A 24862-nucleotide genomic window follows, 5' to 3' on the forward strand; every position below is an offset into this window, starting at 1 on the left:
AGAAAGTGAGGCTGTAGCACCCAGTAATTCGTTCAACCCGCGAGTGTGTCAAATTTCTTTTTGTTGTTTTCATTGCCTCCAGATAGTATGTGTCTGCTGCTTGTCCAACTCTTTGTTCAAATCTGATGCGGGGGCCCTCCTGACAATTCACACAAGATACCCTTGTCCTAACCACTTCTCAAAGCCTTACACCCGAATTTCCTCTCTTTCAGCTTTGAAAACCAGAAATTGGCGCCCTGCGGATTACCGTCGCGGTCTCGCTGGCTGCCAACGTCGTGCTGCGGTCGGTCACAATTGTGCTAGTGACAGGTAGGCACTCGTAAATGGACGACAAGACAGGTACATCAGCACCCGTTTCCGTCACTGTTGTCTCGGGTATTCCCCACGGGACGGTGGTGGTCTCCCTTACGAGGTATAACATCATGGTGATTGAGCATGACCAGCTCGTAGTCGAGTTACGGAATGCGGACGAAGTGTTCAGAGACGTTAGCGACGAAGTGTCTGATGATGTTGGTGATGCATTAGTTGATGAATTTAGCAGCAAAGTACTCAATGGAGTCAGCGACGAAGTGTTTAGAGACGGCAGAGACCAAGCGTTTAAAGATGTTAGCGACGAGATATTTGAATGCGTTATCGACGAAGTGTTGGAGGATGTCAGTGACTCATACGACGCTGTGCTCTGTGGCGTCGGCTCAGTGGACATTGAAGGTCTATGAGGGGGAATGAAACTTGGTGATCTTGTTGTCATTTGAGATGTTGATTGCAGCGCATCTGGTGTGGCTGACAGCCCGGGCGTTGGCCTTCGGGACCACAACGACCCTGAGTTTGAGGCGACAGTGATTGGTTGTGCCAGGCTGGACGGGGAAAGAATGCCGCCATCTGGTGGGCGAATGGATGGAATGGGGGATGAGCCTAGTGGTGTTGTGCCGCCCTCATTGTCAGTCTGTCCGCTGCCAGTCTGTACATTGCCACTCTGTCCACTTGGGACTAAACGATCAGAAGATAAAGAAATGGTGACTGTTGAAGTGTATGATACGACGACGCTGACCTTGACGGTACCGTCTGATGTCATGAGGCGCCTGTCAACGCTGCTGGACCTCCTTCTTGTTGATGTGATCAGTGAAGAGCTCTGCCCCCGACTTGATGAGGGCAAAGCGGTCGCTGCGTTGGCAGGAAAGTCTGTGTATGAAGAAATCCGCGAGGAAATGGAAAGCATAGAAGTGCCCCCGTTGTCAGAACTTCTGGGGGCAGATACTGGAGAACTGTCAACAGCTACGTCCGTAGAAATATCGGTCTTTTGGAATGGTTCGGTGATTGTCGTAGACAGCGCCTCATCCGACAAGGATCCTGGGTTAAAGTCTCCCGTTCGAGTACCCGTCGGGTTGTCATTGCCGGTGGCTTCGGGCCTCGGGCTTCCGAATGTAACAGCGGAACTTGGGAGTTGCCCATATGGCGGCGTGTAGGTGGTAGCGCTCCCGGAAGTGCGCTGGAAATTGTTCCCCGGTGAGACAACAAGCGAAGTACCTGTGATATTTGAAGCAGCCTCACCAGAGATGTCTGACGAGGAAGGTGTGAGCTGTGCGGGCATCGTGATAGCTGATCTACTGTTACTATCCGAATTCTCCGTCCCTGTGTTGCCCAAAGGCCTGCTGATAGTTAGGCTGGGGCCGGTGTGCTGGTATGTTTCTGATGACCCTTCTGGTGGCCGAGTTCGAGTCAAGCCTTGAGACACGATGCCAGTTCTTGAAGCATCATGAGCCGTGTTAAATCCAAGAGCAGAAAGGCTTCCGCTACCAGGCGATGAGTATGCGCCTTTGGAAATCATTGTAGCGCCAATTTGTGCTGATAAAGAGCTGCCTTGACTCTGTGGCAGGTTGGTATACGACGATTTGTTCTCTTGTACGCTCGTAGAAGCCTCCAAATAGGTCGACGACTCCTTGGTACCAGACTGATGCCCACTGACACTAGAAAAAATTGGATCGACTGATGGGGTGACAACAGAACCACCACTGAGAGATGCAATGTTGGGGTTGGAAGCTGTAGCAGATACGCCATTGGATATCGTTGAATCCCTTGATCCCGACCCGGACATGTGAGTAGCCTTTGTTTGGACTGTCGTCAAAGATTGCTGATCGATATTGCCAGAAGAAATGACGGATGACGGATTAAGTTGTGGATTTCCTTGATCGGTGCTCCCAGGGATCCCATTTGATATGGTCGAATCCCTTGAGGCTGAACCGGATATGTAGATAGCATTAGTTTGAGGCATAGTAAAAGATTGCTGACCGCTGTTGCCAGAAGAAATGCCGGATGACGGGTCAAGCTGTTGATTACCTCGATCGGTGCTCCTAGGTGGCCCATTTGATGTGGACGAATCCTTTGATTCTGACTCGGCAATGTGAATAGCATTTGTTCCAGTCCCAGTTACTGATTGTTGACCGCTGCCGCCAGAAGAGATGTCGGATGACGGGTCAAGCTGTTGATTACCCTGGCCAGCGCTCCCAGATCCGTTGCCAATACCAGCGTCAGTGTTCATCGATGAGCTTTGTACACTCCAAGATGCGTCATTGGTCGTTGTTGGTTGGGGGCCAGGTGAAATGATGGCTGTGGGAGAAACGCTGTGGAGGCTGAAAGACGATGTTGGCTCAAAGCTCAAGGCTCCGGAGGTGATACCCGAAGCACCAGCGCTGTCATGGCTTGCACTCGCTGCGTTGCCGTTCCCAGAATTGCTTGGATCATTTTGATTGCCACCCGATCCATGGTCACTGATCGTTGATTCCATGATGACCGAGGACGAAATGCCACTGTCGCGGGTCGAGCCGACCGAGCCGACCTGATTCCCCGGAGCTGCTGCACTTGGGGCCGGCGTTACGGTGCCTGTTGTTGTTTGACTAACCAGCCCGGCTTGGTAGGACCCTCCCGGTGCTATACTGGAGTCGCCCAAGCCGGCCGCATTGCTGCTGGTCTGGCCGCTGATACCTGATTCGTCGAAACTAGAGGTTTGCTGTACCCCGAGGCCAATAGGTGATGCACCAGATCCGGACACGCTGCCATCCATGCTCATCGACCCGTCCTGACCTCCTGAATTCAGTGATGATGAGGCTGAGGGACCATACTGGGGCACTGTGTTCGAGCTGAACACTACCTGTGAAAATTCAGTAGCACTAACAGTTAATACTTGCTGTCCATACATTGTACTGCCATAATTAGTAGCCCAAGACAGACTTTCCGATGTAAAGGCTACGGTCGCGTCGCTCGATGTGGTGCCCAGCTGTCCGGAGCTATAACCGGAGAATGGATCCGAATTGCCCGTGATATGGAATTGGGTTTGGACGGAACTACTTGAAGCGTCTGAGTCGGGACTCCGGCTATTGCTCAAATTAATTTCAGATGTTGAAGTAATTCCTGACATTGAGGATCGGTCCCCGCTACGACTGGAGCTTGAGAGCAATGTAGCACCGGTATCTGATGGTGACGGTCCTGTCGGGCCGAGAACAAAAGAAGAGGAGCTTTTGCGTGGTGACATTGAACCGAAACTTGACTTTGAGGTACTGAAATCTGGGAGTGACTGTGTTTGAATGTTATTTTGGGACGTGCTTGTCTCCGATGGTGTTTCTGATTGGCTGCCACTTGCTAGATTGGAAGGCAGAGTAGAGCTGTCAAGTACCACCTGCGACTGTAGAAGGGAGCGAGAGCTCGTGGAGGACTCCTCTGAGTTGCGGGACGTCGAGAACTCAGGGGATGGCGCGCCCTGGGACGCCTCGTTGGAAGATGCTCCAGCAATAGATTGGACAGATGATGTGCCACTGCCAGCTATGGTTGTCATCTGGTTGTAGCTGCTATCGACTTCAGAGGAGACAGATACCATTGCCGTACTTGACGCCTGAAAAGAGCTCCCGCTAGATACTTGAAATGTGGCTGTGCTTGTTACTGATGACTGGGTCGCGCTTTCGCCGGCTGAATCTGGTGTAGTTGATATCAAGGAGCTGCTGCTGACGACGACGCCAAAACCCGCCACTGGAGTACGAGTATTACTCCGCCCGCTCGAATTGATATCACCGTCCGTCGAAGAGCTTTCCACTGTTGTCTGCCAGCCATCAGAAGATAATTTGGAACTTGTGGTCGGTAGTGATGTTGGTTCTCCTGTATTAGACCCCGACACTGAAGTAGCAGTATAACTCCGCCCGCTCGAATTGATATCACCGTCCATCGAAGAGCTTTCCACTGTTGTCTGCCAGCCATCAGAAGATAATCTGGAACTTGAGCTCGGTAACGATGCTGAATCCCCTGTACCTGATGCCGTCCCTGGTGGTGTCGTCGAAAGGCCGCTACCTAGCTGTGATACAGATCCAGTCGTTGTCACGGATTGGTTTTCTGAAGTTCCTTGTGAAGTCTGGCCGGCCTCGGTGGGAATTGAAGTCAGTGACGATGTTCCACTATGTGACTCTACATTCACGCCGGCTATGAGGCTACTTGTAGACTGTTGCGATGTTGAAGTATGTATAACAGAGACCGATCCACTCGAGCTCGTGCTGGCCGTCATGCCGTCCTGCAAGCTACTGGGACTTGTAGACGACGGCTCGTGTGAGGTGCTCGAATCCGTTGACAACGAAGCAATATCACTTGTAGATAACGGTTGGTGTGAGGTATTTAACACCTTACTGGAAGAAGCACTAGACGTGACGCTGGTCTCAAAGCTGGACGACAGGCTCAAGGAAGAGCTGGGTTCGGCGGTAGGTGAATGGCTTGAGGAAGGGACGGACTCCGAGCTCGATAATGAAACACTCGAAGTAGACGTCGCCCCTCCACCACTTGACGTACCACCCTGTGCCAAGTCGCTCGTTCCGGTATTACTAACGCTTGTTTCCTGGCTTGACGGAGTACCCATTGTTGTAGATGATGCTCCCTGATTGGATACGCTGCTGGAGCTGAGCGGTTCATTGTGTGACCCAGTGGTGGAAGTGGAGGATTCGACTCGAGATGCTGTCGACGAAGATACCGACGACGCGGATACCGACAACGACGATTCTGAGCCACTACTTTTTGAGGTATCACTTGTAAATACCGATGAAGTTGTAGAGGCAGCAGTCAGGCTGCTGGACGAGTCAGATATCTGAGACGTAGCCGCCACGCTCGTCGCGATGTTGTTCGAAGATGTTTGGGCACTTAGGCTTGACGAGGTCAAGAGGCTTGATGAGGTCAAGAGAGTCGATGAGGTTAAGAGCGTCGATGAGGTCAAGGAGCTCGACAGGCTCAGTGTCGTGAGGCTTGGGCTGCTGCTAGTTTCAGACGTCTTCTGGGTTGTTGAAGAGAAGCTGATGGGGCTGCTACTACTCGAACTGGTAAATAGAATCGTGGATGACGGGCTTGAACTGCCGTTTGACTGGCTCGACGAAGACGTGCCGAATGGAGTCGTGCTTGGAGTCGGACTCGACGATGAATAAGTCCCGGACTGCGATGAACTCGTGCTAGATGTAAGAGAGCTCCCGCTGCTCCCAGTCTGCGCTGAGACAGTCGAAGACGATGTTGATCGTGTCGAGGAGGTCGTAGTTGTTGTCGTTGTCCGCGTGGATGCTTGTGCAGCCGCGGCGGCAGCAGCGGAGCTCGAGAGATAGCTGCAATAGGCTGCCGATCCAGCCAAGCAACTGCAGGCACTGGATATCTTGGCGGCATCGTTCGTGCAAGCTTGCTGGAGGCCGAGCGGTGTCATGCCCAAAAACCCAACGACGGTATAGACGAGGCATCCCGCGCCGAAGAGTACACTTGCCGACGTCTTGCATGCGTCAGCACAGCAAGCCGTTTCGGCTGCGATCAAAGCAGGGAAGAGTGCTGACGATAAAACGAGGCATGTTAGACGCAAATTTGGTTGCCTCGACTGCATATTAAAGGAGTGTTAGAATTGAAAATAGTTAAAATGAGGGATTCCCAGAGCAAGGGGACGGATCATCATAGCCGTCATGATAAAGATCGACGAGGAACAGCTGTCTGTCTTTAAGCGAACTCCCATCCTCCCATTTACAAGAGTGTCAACAAACCTAGCGTGCTATTTTCTCCCTATTGTTGACTCCCTTCACCGGCGCGGGGCGCTTCTGCTGTGCGACGTGCATGGTAACGACTTGGTGATTTCGCCCAGCAACCAGGGACCATTGAGGGGCCCCCTGAAGAATGCAACCCTCTCAGCCCGTGCCAGCGCCCCCAGACGTGGCGGTGCTTGAACAAACCTTCACCGGTCATCTGGCGCCAGGAACAGACACGATGGCGTCCACACTATGTCTCGTCCGGCGCGGGCCTTGGACATTCCAGCGAACAAGCCAGTCCAGCCCCATGGAAATACGGTAAACATGCTTCGAGTTTTGCAACACTTGGATCGAACTGACATTCTTTGATGGGCGCATTTGTGCTACCTGCGTAGCCCACAGGGCTGAGCGTTCTGGCCGATTCCTCCGATCCCTACTGCGACCCTGGCGGTCGCCCGGCGCCCTGGATACTGGAACAGGAGTGCCACGCATGGCCAATAACATGTGATTGGCTACTCCCCTGCCGTGCTCCACTGTTGTGCCACGCTGCGGTGCTAGAACACGAAGGTGTCACTTGAGCTGTCACAAAAGTCAGGTACATGGAAAGGTCTTGAGACGCACCTCCGCTGCAATGTCGTACTGCTTCATCTTTATCACACGACATGCTACTCTTTCGAGGCCATTAAAAGGGGTGACCTTTTCCTTTGCGTCAAGCACAGAAGAGGTTGTCCTGGGGCAAATTGTCTAGAAAAGGGATCTCATGGAATGTATCCTGCAGGTGACTACCCTAAAGGGGCATCATGCATGCAGGCAGTATGTCACAGGCGATCATCCGTCGGGATATTTGAAGTCACGTGTGCACAGCAGGAACTTTGGTAATTGTACAGTTGTGTTTCATTTTGCCGAAGGAACCCTCTACGGAATGTGGCTGACCGACCCGACAGCATCAGTCCAGGTTACCAGAAGTACTCGATTCTGCCTCTATCCCTTCCGTGGACGTACAGGTTTGGGTCCTGCAGATACCTCGTCTCGCCATCAGGGCGGGTGACCATGAGGTGTGGAACAACGGCAGCCGGTCCGTAACCCTCCAATCCTGCTCTCCGCGCAAGCTCCTTTTACTGGTTCTGCGTCTCGGCCCAATTCATGGGTTCCGTCTCCTTTCCTGTAGCCTGAGCTGGTGTGATGTTCTTCGATGATCCGTGGGATTTGGCTGCCTCATTTCGGTCTTGTTGATCCCGGCTTCGAGGAGGAAGGGGGAGGTGGGTGCCGTGGTAGCGTCTTGGGGTCGATTGGGCAGCGTCCTCAGGACCGGTATGGGAGGTTCCGGGGTAGGGTCTTGGTCTCGGGTTGAGAGCTACCTCCATACCAGTAACAGTACGGGAGGGCTGGGTGATCTCGATCCGCTCCGAGGGCGGCAGATGGCGGTTGATGGCCTCGAGTGCTTTGCGCTCATCTTCAGGTCGGAGTGGTTTGTAAGGGCGCTGGTCTGAAGGCTGTACCTCGAACACCCAAGCTTTCACGGGCATGGTATCGTCGATGGGGTACTGGACCATTGGGAGTCCGATGGCTCCCTGAGGTATCCGAAGCGCTACAGCTCCTGAACGCAGGGCATAGCCCTGGCCAGGAACTTGGCTCGCAGACATGCTGTCATCCATGATGGACTCCTGATTGTTGTTGATGTCAGGCATCATGGTAGAGTTGACGGAAGAGACAAGAAATGGTAAAAGTTGGACAGCCGAGCAGAGGGTTTAAGTATTTTGGAAAGCCCATCCGGTGACAGATTTTCGAAGACGCTAGGCCGAGTGAAGGGGGCCTTGCCCTGGTTGTATCTGTTGTGGGCAAGTGAATCTATCCTTTGCGCGGTGATATGACACGGCTGACATCAGGTCCTGGGATCCTACATTGTCCCTCGAAATAAATCACTTGCCTTAGGTCTGGTCACGCATATTCACTTTCAAACAGGTCTGAAGGGCCTAAGCCTCCGTTGGGAATAATTGATCAACTACTGAGATCTCATTCATTAGTTACGACTTGTGTTCACCAAATTTGAAACACCTTCTGTCTAACAAGCCCACAACAACTAGCAAGCCTTCCCAACGTCCTATTGTGCCTTTTATATTTGTTCAATGGCCACTGCTTATGCGGAGTAAATGACTGTCCAATAGGACCAGCTGACAGTTTGCAACCACGTCGCTGGTTTCTGAAGTGGCATCGACGCCCCAAAAGTCCAGTCAAGGATATGAGTTTATATCGTAGATTCTATGGCCTTCACCAACTGATCCGGAATGCTCAGGACTCGGAATGAGCAGTGTCCGGCTTTCAGGGTCTCCGTCTTAGCCTCGGGGCCAAGGAGTTGCGCCATGCCCTGCTGGTATGCCAAGGGGAGAGCATTATCCTCTGTATGGAAGATGTATGAGCAGGGTATGCCGTTCGCCCATGGCTCGTAGAGCGCCGGTGCAGCAAAGAGGGCTGCAGAGGTGTGCGTCATTCCGGCGGCCCATTTCGTCTGCTCCTCGGGAGAGAGATCGTTCAGGCCGACCTGAGGAAGCATTCCAGGGTTTCCAGTAACACGATCGCCCTGATTTCATATTAGCCGCCGCTCGACTTGTGATGTGGCTTCTCGCTGGGGTGTCGATTCCGCAACTCACCTCGACCACCATCCACGGCAGCGGCTGGCCGCCCAGCATGCCCAGCAGACTCTGGCCCTTCGGCAAAACGAACGCAGTCATGAAGATGCACCGGACCACGCCCCCACTCTTACCAGCGGCCTTTCTGCTTCCGGCATCGTACCCTTCCACCGCGGCGCTCATCGAGATGCCGCCCGCGGAATGCCCGATGACCACAACCTCCTTGCCTTTGTCGACGATAGGAACCAGGACATTGCGGACGGCATCGACATCGTCGGACAGGCCTGCGAGAGGAAGCTCGGTGCCACCGACTGTGGGCAGGGGGACGTGGACCGTTGGGTAGCCTGTCTCCTGCAGGAGCTTCACGATGTTCTCGAAGGCTGGAGGCAATTGCCAGGCTCCTGGGACAATGATCATGGTGGGTTTGGACATTTTCAAAGTGTTGCGATGTGTCGTCATATTTCTTTCAGGTCTCAGTCGGCGCTTTGTAATGAATTGAGCACGGTATAATGGTATTTCAGAATCCTCTTCGAAATTTGTTCGATTGCAGGTTACCCAATGCCACCGGTCTCATAGCCACATCTCGATACCACTTGTCCTTTATGGTGCGGTGCGTCTGGAGGGAACCCTGGTGGAGCTCACCCCGTAGCGAGTCGGCGATACAGTATGCAGGATGCGAAGTGCGATGAATCCGCGTGTTCACATAAGCTTGCGCCGCAGTATCGCCGCGATGAAACTTCGGGCCCCTTTCCGGACAACAGAATCATCCACAGATCGCCCTGCACGGACGGTCGAGTAATGTCGCTGGCTATCCACTGTGCCCTCGCGCGCACCACGTGGTCTATCGACGCAAGACTTATACGCGAGTGTGTTGGTGCCAGATTGCCCAAGCCGAGGTGATGATGCGATGTGATGTGGGCTACCCCTTGAATAGGATCTCAATAGGGTGGAGTTGTTACATTTTCAGGCGGATGGCTGTCCATTTTGGGGTTGCTTTCGGCATCAGCCGCTCAAGAAGCAGGGCTCGAGTCCGAGTGTCACGCCGGCAGGAATAGCTTGGGGTGGGTAACCGGGCCCAAACCTCCACATCCGAGCCGCATCCGACTCAGGCTCAGAGGACAGTGGCAGTCATGTCCGAGGAGATTCGCTTGGCAAGATGGAAAGGGAACGGGTAATGGAGATCTATTGCCTCGACATTTAGCGTACCTGTCTTTGTACTCCAAGATGCGGTTAAGGTGGTCTTGAATTGTTTCTTTACGCGGTAGCGGACAAGGAGGTGTCACCTGATCATCTCCTCTGGACGTGTGGTTTTTCCCTTGGTTTGTTTGCAAGCGAGCTTATCCCAGAGTTTTCGCAGTTTCGGCCGAGTACCACGGTGTTGGGTTTTTCAAAACTTGGTCTAGTTGCGCACCAATTTTGGAGAACTGCTTTTAGCTAGACTATGTCACTGCCGAATGAACCTTGTGCCACACTTGGAGGGTTGTATAATTTTGTTGTCTCAGGTAAAAGACAAGTAATGGATTGCAACAGTGAAATATAGCATCAGAAGAGTGGCGGGAGATTCTTGTGAACACCGACCGTTCTCCATGGCCGCATACAGACCCATACCCCCCACGAACGGCCTGACGGCCTCGCTTGAAATATCCATCCAGTAAGAAAGCCGCACGTGGACTTGATAATAGATGATGCTTTCCGTGTCCGAGCTTCCCCGCCGGGATCAACCTGCCAATTGGCACGAACATTTATAATGTCACCTACAGGCTTTTGACGTTGCTGTGAAGCTTTCAACGTCTCCCGGAGACTCCGCTAATCCCACCATGATGGAAAATCAGGGGCAAGAGGCCCGGATGCGATGGACCGGCCACGGGATCATGACATTGATACGTATAACACCCCACTTTGAGGGTTTCACTTCTGGATTATTCTTGAGAGTTGGATGGCAGTCCCTCAATTTCTATTTTGCGAAGGAGACTTTTTGTTTCTCAGCAGCACATGCGTTTCTCGAGTCCAACGCACCGGGCGTTCATATCGTCGACATGGTTTCCGCGGCGTACTACCCCGTGAACGACACCAGCCGCTCTTTGGCCGAGAGGGCGTACCTCCAAGAGTTGACGGACCTTGCCGCGAACCAGCCACTGGAAGAGGACTCGAGGCAAGAGGTTCGGACGTTGACCATAATCTTCACGATCATCGCGGTTATTGTCGTGGCCTTGCGATTTATTTCGAGGCTGAAAATCAAAGCGCCGTTCTGGGTGGACGACTGGCTGGTCCTAGCTGCCCTGATACTGCTCTTCGGAAATTCAGCTTTCAACTTTGTGATGGTAGACCAAGGGGTCGGCCTGCACTCAGGGCGCCTGACTCTCCCACAGCTACAACATTTGAATAAGGTGAGACGCAATTCAACACGTCGACGAGACACTGAGACCTGACTTTGGTAGTAGACTGTTGTTGGAGCAGAGATCATCTACCTGACAGGAGTCAATGCCTACAAAATATCTCTCCTGTTCCTCTACTTCCGAATTTTCCCAATCAAGTCCGTTCGAATGTGGGCATATGTGTTCGGAGGGCTTTCCACTTGCTGGAACGTCGCATGCGTGTTCACCGCTGCCTTCCAGTGTACGCCACGGGTCAAGGTCTGGGAGCCGTGGGTGGAAGGGTACTGCATCAATACTTTCATGGTGCAGCTACTCGTCTCAGTTCCTAGTATTCTGTGCGATGCCGCCATATTATGCCTGCCGCTGCCCCACGTCCTTCGTCTCAAGACCAACTTGACGCAGAAGATATTCCTCGTCTTCATGTTCATGCTAGGGTCTTACGTCGTCTTCACGAGCATCTATCGCTTCACGGTGTACCTGGGATACAGCCCAAAGGACATTCCGTTCACGTTGGCTGTCCCTGTGGCGTGGAACGTAATCGAGATAAGCAGTGGGATCGTATCCTCGTGTCTCCCAACCTTAGTACGCCATCTCATCCTTTAAGTTCAGATTCTGGCACTAACGGCTCTCCTCACAGGGACCAATTATACGCCCAGTCATCAAATTCATCATGCCCTCAACCATGGCGGTTTCCGGGAACAAAGACAGCGCACACATGGGGTACGAAAGGAAGAATGGAGCTGGCAGTCGCTCCGGTCTGGTGACTATCGGTGGGGGCGGCGCTCGCAAAGGCAATGGACACTGGAGCAGGCTCGAAGGCTCTGCACGACGCGCGCCTGACGACGAAGCTAGTTTCGACGTTGATGATGATATCGAGATGCAGCCGAGGGGAAAGATCACGAGTATTGTCGTGGCAAGTCCGGGAATTGCTGAGTACGGCCACGAGCCATCGACTCCCAATACCTCTGCGCCACAGCCCCTAGTCACTGTCACGGGCAGCAAGGGCAACGACAGCGACGAGTCTCTACTCGCGGCGCATGGGATTACGTGCACACAAACTGTTGAAGTGCAGTGGACGACTGAGCATGTCAGTGAGCCTAGCCCTGTTGCAAGGAAGGGGACGAGACCATGATTCCCAAATGTGTATGACATGTCATGTGTGGCAGAGGTGACTTAGCGATTTCCGTCATTAATTACATATCTAATCTCGATCGCACTGTGATAAATCCTGGGACTGCAAGTCTATGCCAGCGCTTCTTTGGATGCATTTTGAAGTAGGATGCTTGCCAAAGGGTCCTTCAGGGAAGTCGTATGTATTTCCATGTATTACTAAGCTCAGAATTGTATTACTGGATGACTCTGTCGTCTAGACCCCATCAAGTGTGACAGGCTGCCGCTGCCGCACACCCCCCCCCCCCCAAAGGTAGGATAAGGCATTTAAGGTGCCACGGCCTCCTGCACTGAGCGATATCGTCCTGATGTCGCACAAGATGTCATCGCTGAGGCCTTCAGGGTGTACATCTAGGACTCGAACCTCACGTCGTCCAGGGTCCAGAGGATGAGGGTATCATGATGAAGCAGCCATGTATGCAGTTGATGTGGAATGTGGCCAGCAGTAGTCTGAGAAACTCCCATGCTTTGAAGTAGACATGTGCCTGCGGATATATCCGCTGCTAGGGTTATCGTTGCCCCTGCGTCCCCCGGAGCCAGGGCGCGCTCGCAAAGCGTGGATGTCTCCCATTGGAAGACGTATCACTTGGCTACAAAAAGACGTCTCGAGGCATCCAGCATGCATGAATCCGACAGCTGAGCTCGTCCTTGCTGGTTGCGCAGCGGCTGAGAGGTGTTTGTGTCACCTGAGACCCTGAACTGCTCGTAACCACATGCCCACAATGACACCTTCAACAAACCATACCTGTCAGAAAGCTCCCCATCGCCGCTCAAACGCCCTAGCCGAGCGCAGGCCCAAGTTCACGAGGAACATTGCTTCACGAGAGACTCGGCTGAGGCGCACATCTCTTTGGCTGGACGTCGCGGTGTTGCGGCTATTACATAACATCTAGAATCAATGTCACTCCCGGTCATGGCGCTGCGTTCGAAGATGATCCAAATTCGTTTCTGAATCTATCAATCGTTCTTTCTCCCTGTCGCAATGGTAGTAGACACAGACGGAGAGCCGTCCCATATTACCGGCGGCGGAGTATCCCGCAAAGTAGCCATGTCATCCGTGCGCTCTCTTCCTGACGACGACGGGGACGGCCGGTCCCAGTTGTCCCCCAAGCTACCCTGGCTTCCATTCGGCGCAAACGTCGACCGGCGGACGACATCCGATTCCACCGTCACCTCCTTCACCATGTACAGCTCCAACGGCGGATCGGATATATTGGGGTTGTCAGTCCCGGACGTCATCCCGGCGGCGTTCCAGACGGGGTCCTCGGGGACCGTCACGAACGTCAGCTCGTTCGCTGGGGTGTTGACACTGCCCCTGCGTGAGACGGCGGCGCTTTCCATGCCTCCTGATACACTGCTCTGCCACACTCGGAATGGAACGGCATTTCTCGTGGGCGGTAAGGGCTGTATCGTGTTGTTGCGGCTGCCGAAGCTGGGCATTCTCGAGCCGATGCCAGGCCTTCGGTTCCAGCTTGAATGGTACGTTGGGAGGCGCTCTTGTTTCTTCGCTATCTTGGCGATGAGATCTGCCATGGTCATTTCGATCTGCTACCTGTTAATCACCTGCCATGGATCCTGAAGTGATACTACATTCTGGAACATTCCAAAACATGACAGACGGGGATCCGTGAAAGGACAAGAATGAGACTTACATTAAGTTTCACCATGTAGGCGAGAGGGTGGAATTGCATATAACTGTGCGTATAGTTAGCATCAACCCCCCAACAGTGGTAGTGACGATCTCCAACTCTTGATATCGATCGATCTCGTAGCCTGGGGATATTTACACAAATGTATTCTTCAGACTCATCATGCTGATAATTAGAATGTCCATAGACAGAGAAAAGCCGATGATGAAGATGTTGAAGTTTGTGAGTCTCTTGTATTTCTTCAGACCATTCGCAACGAGGTTCTATGATAGAGATCAGCTACTGCCGAAGTGAAACAAACAACAGCGGGGCACACTCACGCGTTTCACAATTATTATGAAGTATAGGTTGAGTGCTGCATCGACGAGCAGGTAAATGACCTTTTCGGTACGATCCCAGAATTCATTGATATGAATATACCGCTCCGAAATTTGCAACCTCGCTGGCAGCCAGATGCAGTACACCGATATGTTGATCGCGGTGATGAAGAGCGCGACATAGAACTTCAGGCACCGTGCGGCACGCTTGTCAGGGAGGAGGATGGAACATCGGTTGATGATGATCTGCAGCAGGAACTGAACCTGAAGAGCCCATGTTGTGAGGATGGTGAAGTAGAAGGCAAAGCTACAATGGCACGTTCTGTCAGCAGGATGTGATGGACGGGGTGTCCCTGTACCTGGGTGGGAATAGGCTCACCTCGGTGGTATGATTCCTTTCAGATACAGCCAACAGATAGTCGAAAAGATGATACACACAATAACCTCCAGCCAAATCATCCAAATGTATGTGTTGTGTATTGATCGAGATCCATACCGTCTCCAGGTCTTAGCGGTCTGGGCGATAGCCGAGGACACGGTCAACCAGCCGAATCCCAGCGTGAAGCCCCACGCAAGCGACGCAATGACAAAGTCATCACTTGTCACCTCCTCTAGGACAAAGTGCGGGGGTAGAAATGTCTTCATTAGCAGGCGGGCTGGACTCTCAGGCGCTCAAGCCGGTTCAGTCAGGCCATTCGCGAGCAGCACTCGACTCCAGGAGCGTGTCGGCGGCGTCACACCTGAACATGCGGATCCGCAGCCCCAGGACTGAGAGTGAAGGAGAAGAACAGAGCTGAGCGGCTCAGCTTTCTCAGCTTAGGATTCAGACGTTACTTTTTGTCTGATGTGGACCGTCGAGGGCTTTCAGGAGCCAGGCGTTGCTGCTTAAAACTCTAAAGGTTGGGGATTTCTGGGATGGACGGTCGCTGCAAGGAGACATTGTAGTCGCTGAGTTTGTATTCTTATGTACATGACTCGACATAAATGCAAGCGTAGCGATGCCAATGTGGAGAACGCCGATCCAGACACCGAGCTGGCGTCCCAGGCTTGCGTACATGAACCTGAATGTACGGTGAGCTCCCAAAGTCACATCACGAGTGGGATTGTCTCCGTCGTAGACTGCTGCGCCTGCATACAGCAAAGCATGATACCATCGTGTCGTGTTATTCAGTCCACATCAATACTGTAATGCCGCAAGCCCTTTGCACATCATGAGCAAAGCCCGACGGACTGGCTGCCCGACGCAAAATCCTCGCAGCCCAGATGCTTGTCGTCCAGCCTCAAGCTTCCGGGTACCACGGAGTGCAAAGTCTAATCGCGCCAACCCTCGCCAATAGGCATGCCCGAAATGACAAAAAAAGACAGGGCTAATTGTATGTACCGCGTAGCGTCGGGATGTGATAAAGGGTTATCTCCTGGAAGCCTGCAAATTCTTTCTAGAGGCATTCGGCTGCATGATCGGATGAGACCAGAGGCTCGGGAGTTTTCACCGTCTTGAGCGGATGCGGTCTGCAAAACGCACCAGACATGCATGTGACGCTGTGTGGCCACGTACTGCACAGAGTCTGGAGAGTCTAGAATGGGGCCCCAGCTGCTTAATAAGTAGGGGCGCGTTGTCCGCTGGGCCTCTGACCAGCGGCTAGTTCTGTGTAGACTAACCTACCGCGTGCCCCATTCGCCGCTGTCCTTCTCCGACTGTCCGACACCGTCCGGTCAGATCCGAGCACCGCAGGTATCTTCGCCGTGATAGGATCCCCACCGTCTTCGGTGCGATTGCCGTGACCCCAACGCCCGGGATTCAATCGCGCAGCAAGCAGTGTCGAGTCAGAAACCATGACTGGGACAGCATCTCATTCGTTTGTAAGGTTTGCTTGAGCTCAACTCAACTCCTCGGCGCCAGCCCGATCCCGACGAGCTTCACTGGCCGTGTCACCTCACTGCTCTGCCGAACGGTGCTGCTAGGCATACTTGTGCCAGTCCGTCCATGCTAATGTGCGTACCCATGCCACAGCTAGCGCCCACAGCTGGTTGCTTCTCATTCACGTAGCACACCACCTTGCCGTGAGCTTTGAGACGGTGACTTCGATCACGTTATTTCCTACGGGTGTCGATGCCGCCCTCCACACACAACTCCCATCACTGCTGCCGTTCCGCGCTGGGTAGCTCTGCACTTGAGCACGAAGAGACTGGGAACACGAGTCACCATTCGGCACGGCTCGCTCCAAGCCCTCGGTTTGGCTGGCCCAGGCTTGGCGAACAGGCCTAGAAGCAAATGGCCAGCCTCAGAAATTGACATTCCGGGATAGCAATATTGTTGACTTAAACACCCTTGCCGCTGTCGTATTCCGAGGCACGAATAGTCAAGCGTCCAACCAGACTACAATAACCAGATGCTGAACATTATATTAATATCTACATCAGAGGCGGAGACATTGAACTCAAATGGCGCCTTTGCCGTGGGTTCCGAATTCCCCATTTTTCAAGGTGCTCGGATCGTCCCGCCGCTGTCGCACTGAGAGTCATGACAAGCGATTTGACCTCCATGCCGGGATCGAGTGTCTCGATTTGGTCCTGGATTTGGTGGGGAGGGCCGAGGTTGAACCGCAATTTCATCTGTGCTGTGCATTTGACACGCAGATTGGGGAAGTGTGACTGGTTTGGGGCCCAGAGTTTCGATTAATGCTCAATTTATCTGGACCCATTCCATAATTGCCTTGTCTTTTAGGTGCAGACACGCCTCAGTGTTTGACTAGTAAAACGAGCGGTAGCATGAGATTATCTTACCAATACAAGACTTGTCTATGGAGTGGTATCACCAACCACCAACAATTTTCGTGTGTTCCGATTTGGTCAGCAAGCCCGGAACCAATTCTATGGTAGCATTGAACGAAAGACTCCTTGAGGCAGTTGGCCAGTTCTATGGGGGGGGGGGGGGGGGGGGGTAGGGGCACACCTCCGTCTTCAGAGGATTGTTCGGGGTTTCATTGGTCGTGCGACTGGAGAATCATCCTAATTGCTATATCGCGGCTGAGCATGAAGGCAGAAGAGAAGATACCCAAGAAACAAGGGAGCCCCAGACTTGCAGCTCCTCACTATGTAATCAATGTCACTATTCCAGTGAATGTCCCCATCTGTTTCCTGGGTGCACCCCAACAGAGATTCAAAACGAAAAGGGTAAGGTACTGGCGATAGGACCAGTACAGGTGGACTTGACACACATCTTTTGCAGCGATGTGCTGTAGGGCACGGCATGGGCATATGTACGGATTATTATCTAACGTACGTGGCCGCGGAAATGTCAGATTCACAGCTTCAAGCCTGCAGACTACATGACTTTAAACTCTCGGCCCAGTCATTTGTGCATTTATTTGTACTATTCGACGCGCGCACCTCTCAAAGTTATCCCCGGCCTCGGCCTGTGGCTTGAAGGGCTTCTCCATGGATTTCGTTTCTCAGGTCTTTAAGCCCGCCTGTCCGTCGGAAACGTGTATATTGGGAGGCCACCTTCTCAAGGAAATAGTTACCAGCTTGATTGAGAAAAAAAAATGCTCTCAGGAATTTCGAAGCCAAAGAGTCACTGATCAATGCCCACTGACTTGCTCAGAGGGAAGTCCGGGCCCTACAGATTACTGCCCAAAGTGTGGGGTTGTTTGCCACCGATCCTTAGGATTGAGAGGCAGCACAGCAGATATTGAATAGCTGAGAAATATCATCAGACAGCATGACTAGAAATCTGACTACCGCGGTCACCAAGACTCGTAAGTGTTCATCCTGCGTTTTGTCTTTGCCGTGAATTGACTTCGTGAGGTCATGCTCTCTCTTCGGTCTTGCTCGCATGTGAAGGTCGTCTTCTTACTCAAGGTCAAAGTCTAGGTTTTCTCAACTTCAGTTGGCTGGAGGGATGTACATGACCAACTATTGCAGCCGGATTTGTTGAAATCCGTCCGAAATGTGCATATCGATCCCTATGATGTACTGTCTCCAGACTGAGTCTCAGAACAACGAGATTTCCATGTAAGTGCAATGGGGTTAGTGAAGTGCTCACCTGGTCTCAACTAAGTAGAACAGTTCGAGTACACCGACTCCGGATCTCGGGCACGGCTTCATTTAGGCTTAATGTCAGGGGCAGCTCCATCAAGCGCCGGATGCAACTGCGAACCCTGCACGGCTGCAAATTCGACATGAGATGGAGGGTCCCCTAAAAGTTTCATCTTCCCAGGAGGAAGCCTCCCGAGCTTGTGAGGAGTCCGTCTCCCTCCGCAACCCCGATCCAGCCTAGCACGCCTCCATTTTCCCCAGGGCCAACGGCCCGCACTGTGTCAGTTAAATCACGAGTGATGCATTCGACTTCAGCACAACGAGCGGAGTTCGGCGAATTGCCTCCGAAGGGGTAGTTTGGTGGTGGGAATAAAAAAAGCGAGGCACTGCCCAGACTTGGGAATAGCGTCTTTCGCGACAAGCTTTTGCCAAGTTCTTGTCTACCATCGATAATCAATCTCCCAAGATATCGACCAAGATGGCACCCACACTAAGGCCGACTGCCGCAGTGGCAGCTTTGATATGGCTCCAGCTTGCAGCCGCCCAGCAGCCCGGTACTATAACGCCCGAAGTTCATCCGCAGCTCACAACCTCGAAGTGCACCACCACAGGAGGTTGCGTGGAGCAGAACACATCGGTAGTGCTTGACTGGAACTACCGTTGGATACACACAGCAGACTACGCATCGTGCACGACCTCGACCGGCATCAACTCGACGCTCTGCCCAGACCAGGCAACCTGCAGCCAGAACTGCCTCATCGAGGGTGCCAACTACACAGCGGCTGGCATCGTCGCTTCGGGCTCATCCATGACGTTGTCCCAATACGTGCCCTCCGAATCCGGGCTCTCCAGCGTCTCGCCACGGGTCTACCTCCTCGACAACGACAACAGCGACTACGTCTCATTCCAGCTGCTCGGCCAAGAGCTCACCTTCGACGTGGACCTGTCGACGCTGCCCTGCGGCCAGAACGGCGCGCTCTACCTCTCCGAGATGGACATCTCGGGCGGCCGGAGCGACCTGAACACGGGTGCCGCAAACTACGGCGCGGGATACTGCGACGCCCAGTGCCCCGTCCAGACGTGGAAGAACGGCACGCTCAACACGGACAAGTCAGGCTTCTGCTGCAACGAGATGGACATCCTCGAGTCGAACCGCGTCGCCGCCGCCTTCACGCCGCACCCCTGCGCCGACGACGCCTCCAACTGCGACAAGGGCGGCTGCGGCTTCAACCCGTACAACCAGGGCTACCACGACTACTGGGCGCCAGGCGGCACGGTGGACACGACCAAGCCCTTCACGGTGGTCACGCAGTTCATCACGGACGACGGGACGACGTCGGGCACCCTCAGCGAGATCCGGCGCATCTACCAGCAGGGCAGCGTGACCGTGCCGAGCGCCATCTCCGCGCCGGGCGGCGACAGCGTCAACTCGACGTGGTGCGCGGCCGTCGACGGCAGCGCCGAGCAGTTCGGCAGCCTGGACACCATGGGCAAGGCCCTCGGCCGCGGCATGGTGCTGGCCTTTAGCATGTGGAACGACAACGGGCAGTTTATGAACTGGCTTGATAGCGGTGCAAACGGGCCGTGTAATGCCACCGAGGGCGATCCCGCCCTGATACAGCAGAACGCGCCGGGCACGCATGTGGTGTTTGGCAACATCAAGTGGGGGGATATCGGGTCGACGTTCTCGAGCAACTCGACTTCCTCCAAGCTCAGGAGGGGCCAGCTGAGGTACTAGAGTGAGTCCCTCGGGATGGCCTCGAAGTATGTGTGCAACAGTATATTTGCGGCAAGGCCCTGTCAAAGACAGTGTGTATGAGGTGCTTTAAGTTGTATATATTTCTTGTAGTTCTGTTGGTATAGATATCAGTCTCTCGAGAACAAATTGAACTGTTGAACCGATTTTCTCAGACTGCTAAACACCCCTTTTAGTTGGATTGGTGAGTTGGCAAGACGTAACAAAGTAATGATGACTCCTAGACCCAAAATCAGTGAACCCATAATATCACAGCATTCACGATTGAGCGCAAGCTGCGGAAAATTTGGGGCGGAACATCTGGAGGAAAATCCGCAGAGGGGTTGTTAATCCGAGCAGAGAGGCAGGGTCAGAGATGGGGTGATTCATTGGAGCATGAGGTTGGGAGTGTTCTTCGTAGGGCTCTTTTTGTCCAAATACCAATTTCCATGCTTCATCAGCTGGGTCCGAAGGGCTGGCCGCGTTCCAGTCATCTCTGACATAGATGCTGTCGGCCTGTCAATCCATATTGCAATATTTCCAAACGGAACTTGGGCCTATTGCGTAACTCAATGGCACACAGTAACCTCGGTAGATACTTGGAATTCACGACAACGAATTTGCTGCTTAATAAGGTACAATAATCCTGCATTGCATTCGTTTGTCTTGTTGAAATGGCGTTTTTGTCTCAATACATTGAAGCGAAGCCGTACGAGCAGCTCCATTGAAATACGTCCAAGCCTGAAACGTCAGAAATGCAAAAACAGTTGAATTAAAAACAGTTGAATTTTGGGCCCAGAGCTGTCATTTCCTACACGTGTGGGCTAGTCTTTTATTCCATACGTCTTGTGGCGGTCATTATGGGTGAAGTCATTCGCGATAATAGACCAGGAGTCCCCAGCCCAGGCCATCGTCAGTTCTCAAAGCGTGTCGATTACCCACAGGGCTGGATTCGTGTTGCGCATGAGCATGCAAGCAGATGAGTTGTATGTACGATAGTGGAGACGTCTTTCTGCTGTTGACGGTCATACTCGTCGAAAGTGGGATTTGTTGGTAGGGTTGTACGGTAGAGTGTATTTTGAGCGTTCGGGTTACAAACACATAGCGATGGCATTTGCCGCCTAAGATTATTTCAAGGTCTACTTGTTCATTATCATCTACATTTCGTTTGTGCTCACCAGTATAGGGTGATTTTTGCTGTGAGAGGAGTGTGCATTTGGTAGTGAAGATGCCTCAACAGTAATGCCCGTCGTCACAGCGAAAGGTGGCGAGAAAGAGAACCCCCTTGAGTCTTGATCTCGATCTTGCTAAAAGGATCTTTCTACATCATGGTGTGTATGATCTATATCCTTTTGCTCCCAACAATTCTTGCCTGTTGCGTTCCTTGACAAGGGCGCTGGCATTGGCGGAATATTTTAACCTCCAACAGAGGTCCCCTGACCTGGTGGCCAATCGTCGAAGCACCCCGGAGGAAATCGCGCTATCTTCTTGAGCTCATGTCTATCCTTTTGTGTAGTAACGGCCTTCTCGAATTGTTCTTGCTTGTGGCGCAAGAAGCGACAAGTCATCATAATCTCACCCACATATTGAGCGCAGCAGGTATGGAAGGATGGGTTGCTCCGTTACGGAATCATCCCAAGGGCTTATGTGACTATACAGCATATATAGGGCGACCTGGAAAAGATTACCTATATCGCTACAACGCCCTATAAAGAACGTAATAATCTCCAATTAATCACAGCTTATAATTTATCCTTTCCTTAATTAAACCTATACTATTATAGCACATTTGGGATATAATGCTATAAAGAAGCTACCTTGTTCTCTCTTGTTTTTATCTTGAAAAGCTGGTATTGTTTTTGTGGTGACGCACAGACAAGAAAGGAGAGTCAAGGGACCCTTCGCCAACGCCACAGAAGTCACGAATTAGGCTTTGTCAGGTTTCCCTGTAGACGTACATCGCAGCAGTGCCGTTGGAAATGCGGCTTAGCCACGTTGCATGAAGTCGCCACTCAGAGGCTGGCGACTGGGTTGGTCACCGACATGCCCGGTTGCATTGCAGACACCTTGGCGCTACTTACCCATGAGTTTCCTATTTGAGTCAGATGGTTACATTCTGTGTGTGCCTCAAAGCGCCATTTATTCACATGCCAAAAATTGTTGGGAAAGAGCTTGTGCGAGCAAACATGCATTCTCATGATATCTTCCTCCCACGATGCTCAGTCCTTGGCTTGTATCACCTCCAGCATAGACGGCACCGCCAATCTGACCAACTACGTTGTCAACCCGCCGTCTAGTGGAGGTGCTTTGAGTTCAGTAGCATTTCTGCGAAATCGAATGCTACTGTGCTGTCATCAAATGCTACAGTTTCGGGCCCCGGATGAGAACACAGCACCCGGTCGCTTGCTATGACTTGGGAGAAGACGAACGATGGTCTGAAATTCCCACACCCTATATTAGAGTGTTATATAGAGCGGCGTCCATCTTCTTCAAGAAGAGCGAACCGAAGCTTTGGTAAGGAAGATACGGCTACAACTTTTACTCGGCGACAGTGATGCGTGTGAGATACGCACGTCTGAACTGATTGGGGAAGGCCGCATGTCGACACATTCGTCTATATGATCGTGATGAGCATCTCACCCTGACCTCAATTCCCATATGACTGATGGCGCAGATAAGACGATTGCACTTTTCTAAGGAGATCCAATACGACGGCACAACTGAGTATGGTGGTGGGTCTGAGTTGACCCTATCTCGGAAACGATACTACTGATGTAGTATGGCCTGTCTTATCAGAGTATGGAACTTGAAGCTGACGGAGTCTTAACCAACAGCTGTGAGCGAGGGTTCGCCAATGTAACGAGGCGTTGTGAAAAAGAACTGCTTCCGGAGCTAGGGAACAGCAAACCGATAACACAAGAGGAGGAAAAGGGAACTGCCGTCCTCCGTTTCTTGGCTCCACAAACATGACGTGAGATAAGGAAACAATGCAGCCATCATGATGAGAGCACCTCAACGCCGACAGGGAGCCGGAGACTCACGCTCTGATTTTTTGCCTCAAACATGGGGCATAGTTTTAAACTTGCTTTGCTTCGCCATGGTGGTGGCTTTGTGATGTCGAATAGGAAGACGTCCTCTATACAGGCGTTCAGAAGCGCCCAGACCACAAGCACGATCCCTGTCTCGCCCTGACCTCAAATCTCCCGGCCCTGGCCCCCTACGGGCACTGTCCTTGTTGCGAGTGCAGATCGTGGACCCACCCTGCCAGAGCCAAGTGGTTGAAAAAGTTGTGGGCTCCTACCGCGTAACTGGGACTACTGCACAGTAAAGGAATCCCCCGCCTGTCCCCATCACAGCGCAGAATCAATCCCACGCTTACTGGGAACTGACGGCTACCACGGCATGGCAGGACAAACTTCTTGCTTTCGGGCGGGGACGACTGGTAGCCGTGGACCAAGCGGATGCGAGGATGCCACGCGAAGTTGACAGCTGGCGAGCATCTGTGCGCCCGGAGTCAGACATGCACTGCAGTGCGCAGCAAGGTGGCCGAGTTTAGATTACTGCCCGTCTTGCGTCTTGCATGCTGCTTTTGTCGATGCACGAAGGGACTGCAAAACTGCGAGCTTGCATGTTCTGGCGCGCTGGTCTCGGGAAGTACATGAGTGCATCCTGCAAACTGAACTGATCTGACACTGCGAGAAGTGCAGTGCATGTGTCAGTTGTCTGCAAGATCGAGAATCGACCATGCGGGTGGAGAACTTTATTCCTTCTGGGTGGGGGTTGGTTCAAGAGCGCCTTCCGCGTGCCAGGTGGTACAGAAACCCGAACCCTGGCTCCGCAGTTCGTCCCATGATTCCCCTGGAAATGAGCAAGCAGGAAGTTTTCCGGGTCCAGACCTTTCCCCTCAACAACGCACTCCACTACGAGCTCCAGTGACGGCGTTCACCATGACCCAAGAATGACGCTGACGCTGACGGAATCAGATGGACTTTTGTCCAGGTGCTGGAGATTCGACATGGAAAAGTGACCCCCAGTTGACTTTTGTCCCGTTGGTGATTGGATTACAGGACTGCCGACTCGCCGAAGACACCCCGGTCCCAAATGGCGTCTTCGTCAGAGACGAAGTCACACCGACCAAATTGGCGCCCGGCAAAGGCTGCTTGCTCCGCCAAGGAAGTCTCGGGTCAAGCTTCTTGCACAATCTTGGACACAAATATACATGATCCCTCAGCGCCCACAGCTTTCTCAGGCCCCACTCGGACCTCGAGCTCGAGCTTCAGCCCTGCTGCCCTGTTGCCCTGTTGCGAAGCTGCCAGAAGGCCGAGACCCAAAGAAGATCGTCACGTCTGCTAAGACAACATCGCCGGGCGACTATCAACAATCCTGTCCACAGCAGTAGCGAGTGGTGGCATATCACCGCATTTACCTTCGCCCGGTACACCTGGCAACGCAGCTGCAGCCTGTCCAAAACGGCAAGCTAACATCCGATATCACACCTTCAGTCGAATCAATTCTATTCTCGTGGGCGCCAGATACCGCGCAGCAACCTACTGTGGTAGTCTTGGGCCGAACCAAGATCAGTGCCGTGGGTAGGGGTTAGGATATCAACAAACACTCTGGAGCCGCACTGCGCCGGATGGGCAACCATTCATCTTGCGGAGAGAATCCACGTTGGCCGTGCCGGTCGGATGTTCTCGACGGGCGATCCGATTCCTGGATATTCCATGTCCCTGCAAGTGGCGCTTGATACCCAAGTCGCAATCAAGATCGTGGTCGTATCTTCGGGAATATTCAGAGGCCGCCCCCACCCACATTATCACCCATGTAGTTCCCGGCTCTGTACCTTTGTGGCGACGGCCGTAGCCTGAGGACAGTCAGGTACCCGTCACAGCCCGGCCAATTCCACCTCAAGAAATCCCGCTCAGGCCGAACGG

The 24862-nt window shown here is 52.8% G+C and overlaps 8 protein-coding genes across 8 annotated transcripts; 4 read left to right on the forward strand and 4 right to left on the reverse strand.

The window, feature by feature from the left end:
* Positions 1–323: 323 nt before the first annotated feature.
* INS49_007757 (uncharacterized protein) lies at positions 324–716 on the forward strand (the record flags this gene model as incomplete). The annotated part of the gene is made up of 1 exon (XM_043168505.1): positions 324–716. One exon carries the CDS (start codon positions 324–326, stop codon positions 714–716), a length of 393 nt encoding a protein of 130 aa, XP_043026185.1.
* Positions 717–1082: 366 nt separating this feature from the next.
* On the reverse strand, positions 1083–3868 carry INS49_007758 (uncharacterized protein; the record flags this gene model as incomplete). Its single annotated transcript, XM_043168506.1, has 3 exons — positions 1083–1103; positions 1277–3145; positions 3668–3868. The coding sequence occupies 3 exons, from the start codon at positions 3866–3868 to the stop codon at positions 1083–1085; spliced, it is 2091 nt and encodes a 696-aa protein (XP_043026186.1).
* Positions 3869–4980: 1112 nt separating this feature from the next.
* On the forward strand, positions 4981–5444 carry INS49_007759 (uncharacterized protein; the record flags this gene model as incomplete). Its single annotated transcript, XM_043168507.1, has 2 exons — positions 4981–5048; positions 5171–5444. The coding sequence occupies 2 exons, from the start codon at positions 4981–4983 to the stop codon at positions 5442–5444; spliced, it is 342 nt and encodes a 113-aa protein (XP_043026187.1).
* A 1688-nt stretch (positions 5445–7132) lies between these two features.
* Positions 7133–7705, reverse strand: INS49_007760 (uncharacterized protein; the record flags this gene model as incomplete). Its single annotated transcript, XM_043168508.1, has 1 exon — positions 7133–7705. One exon carries the CDS (start codon positions 7703–7705, stop codon positions 7133–7135), a length of 573 nt encoding a protein of 190 aa, XP_043026188.1.
* A 557-nt stretch (positions 7706–8262) lies between these two features.
* Positions 8263–9076, reverse strand: INS49_007761 (uncharacterized protein; the record flags this gene model as incomplete). The annotated part of the gene is made up of 2 exons (XM_043168509.1): positions 8263–8595; positions 8666–9076. 2 exons carry the CDS (start codon positions 9074–9076, stop codon positions 8263–8265), a joined length of 744 nt encoding a protein of 247 aa, XP_043026189.1.
* A 1604-nt stretch (positions 9077–10680) lies between these two features.
* Positions 10681–12151, forward strand: INS49_007762 (uncharacterized protein; the record flags this gene model as incomplete). Its single annotated transcript, XM_043168510.1, has 3 exons — positions 10681–11031; positions 11086–11553; positions 11657–12151. 3 exons carry the CDS (start codon positions 10681–10683, stop codon positions 12149–12151), a joined length of 1314 nt encoding a protein of 437 aa, XP_043026190.1.
* A 995-nt stretch (positions 12152–13146) lies between these two features.
* On the reverse strand, positions 13147–14800 carry INS49_007763 (uncharacterized protein; the record flags this gene model as incomplete). The annotated part of the gene is made up of 5 exons (XM_043168511.1): positions 13147–13734; positions 13842–13884; positions 13977–14101; positions 14159–14462; positions 14652–14800. The coding sequence occupies 5 exons, from the start codon at positions 14798–14800 to the stop codon at positions 13147–13149; spliced, it is 1209 nt and encodes a 402-aa protein (XP_043026191.1).
* A 3871-nt stretch (positions 14801–18671) lies between these two features.
* INS49_007764 (uncharacterized protein) lies at positions 18672–19931 on the forward strand (the record flags this gene model as incomplete). The annotated part of the gene is made up of 1 exon (XM_043168512.1): positions 18672–19931. One exon carries the CDS (start codon positions 18672–18674, stop codon positions 19929–19931), a length of 1260 nt encoding a protein of 419 aa, XP_043026192.1.
* Positions 19932–24862: the final 4931 nt, after the last annotated feature.

The sequence above is a fragment of the Diaporthe citri genome (assembly GCF_014595645.1).
Source record: "Diaporthe citri strain NFHF-8-4 chromosome Unknown scaffold_3, whole genome shotgun sequence".
In the NCBI taxonomy this organism is placed as follows: Eukaryota; Fungi; Ascomycota; class Sordariomycetes; order Diaporthales; family Diaporthaceae; genus Diaporthe; species Diaporthe citri.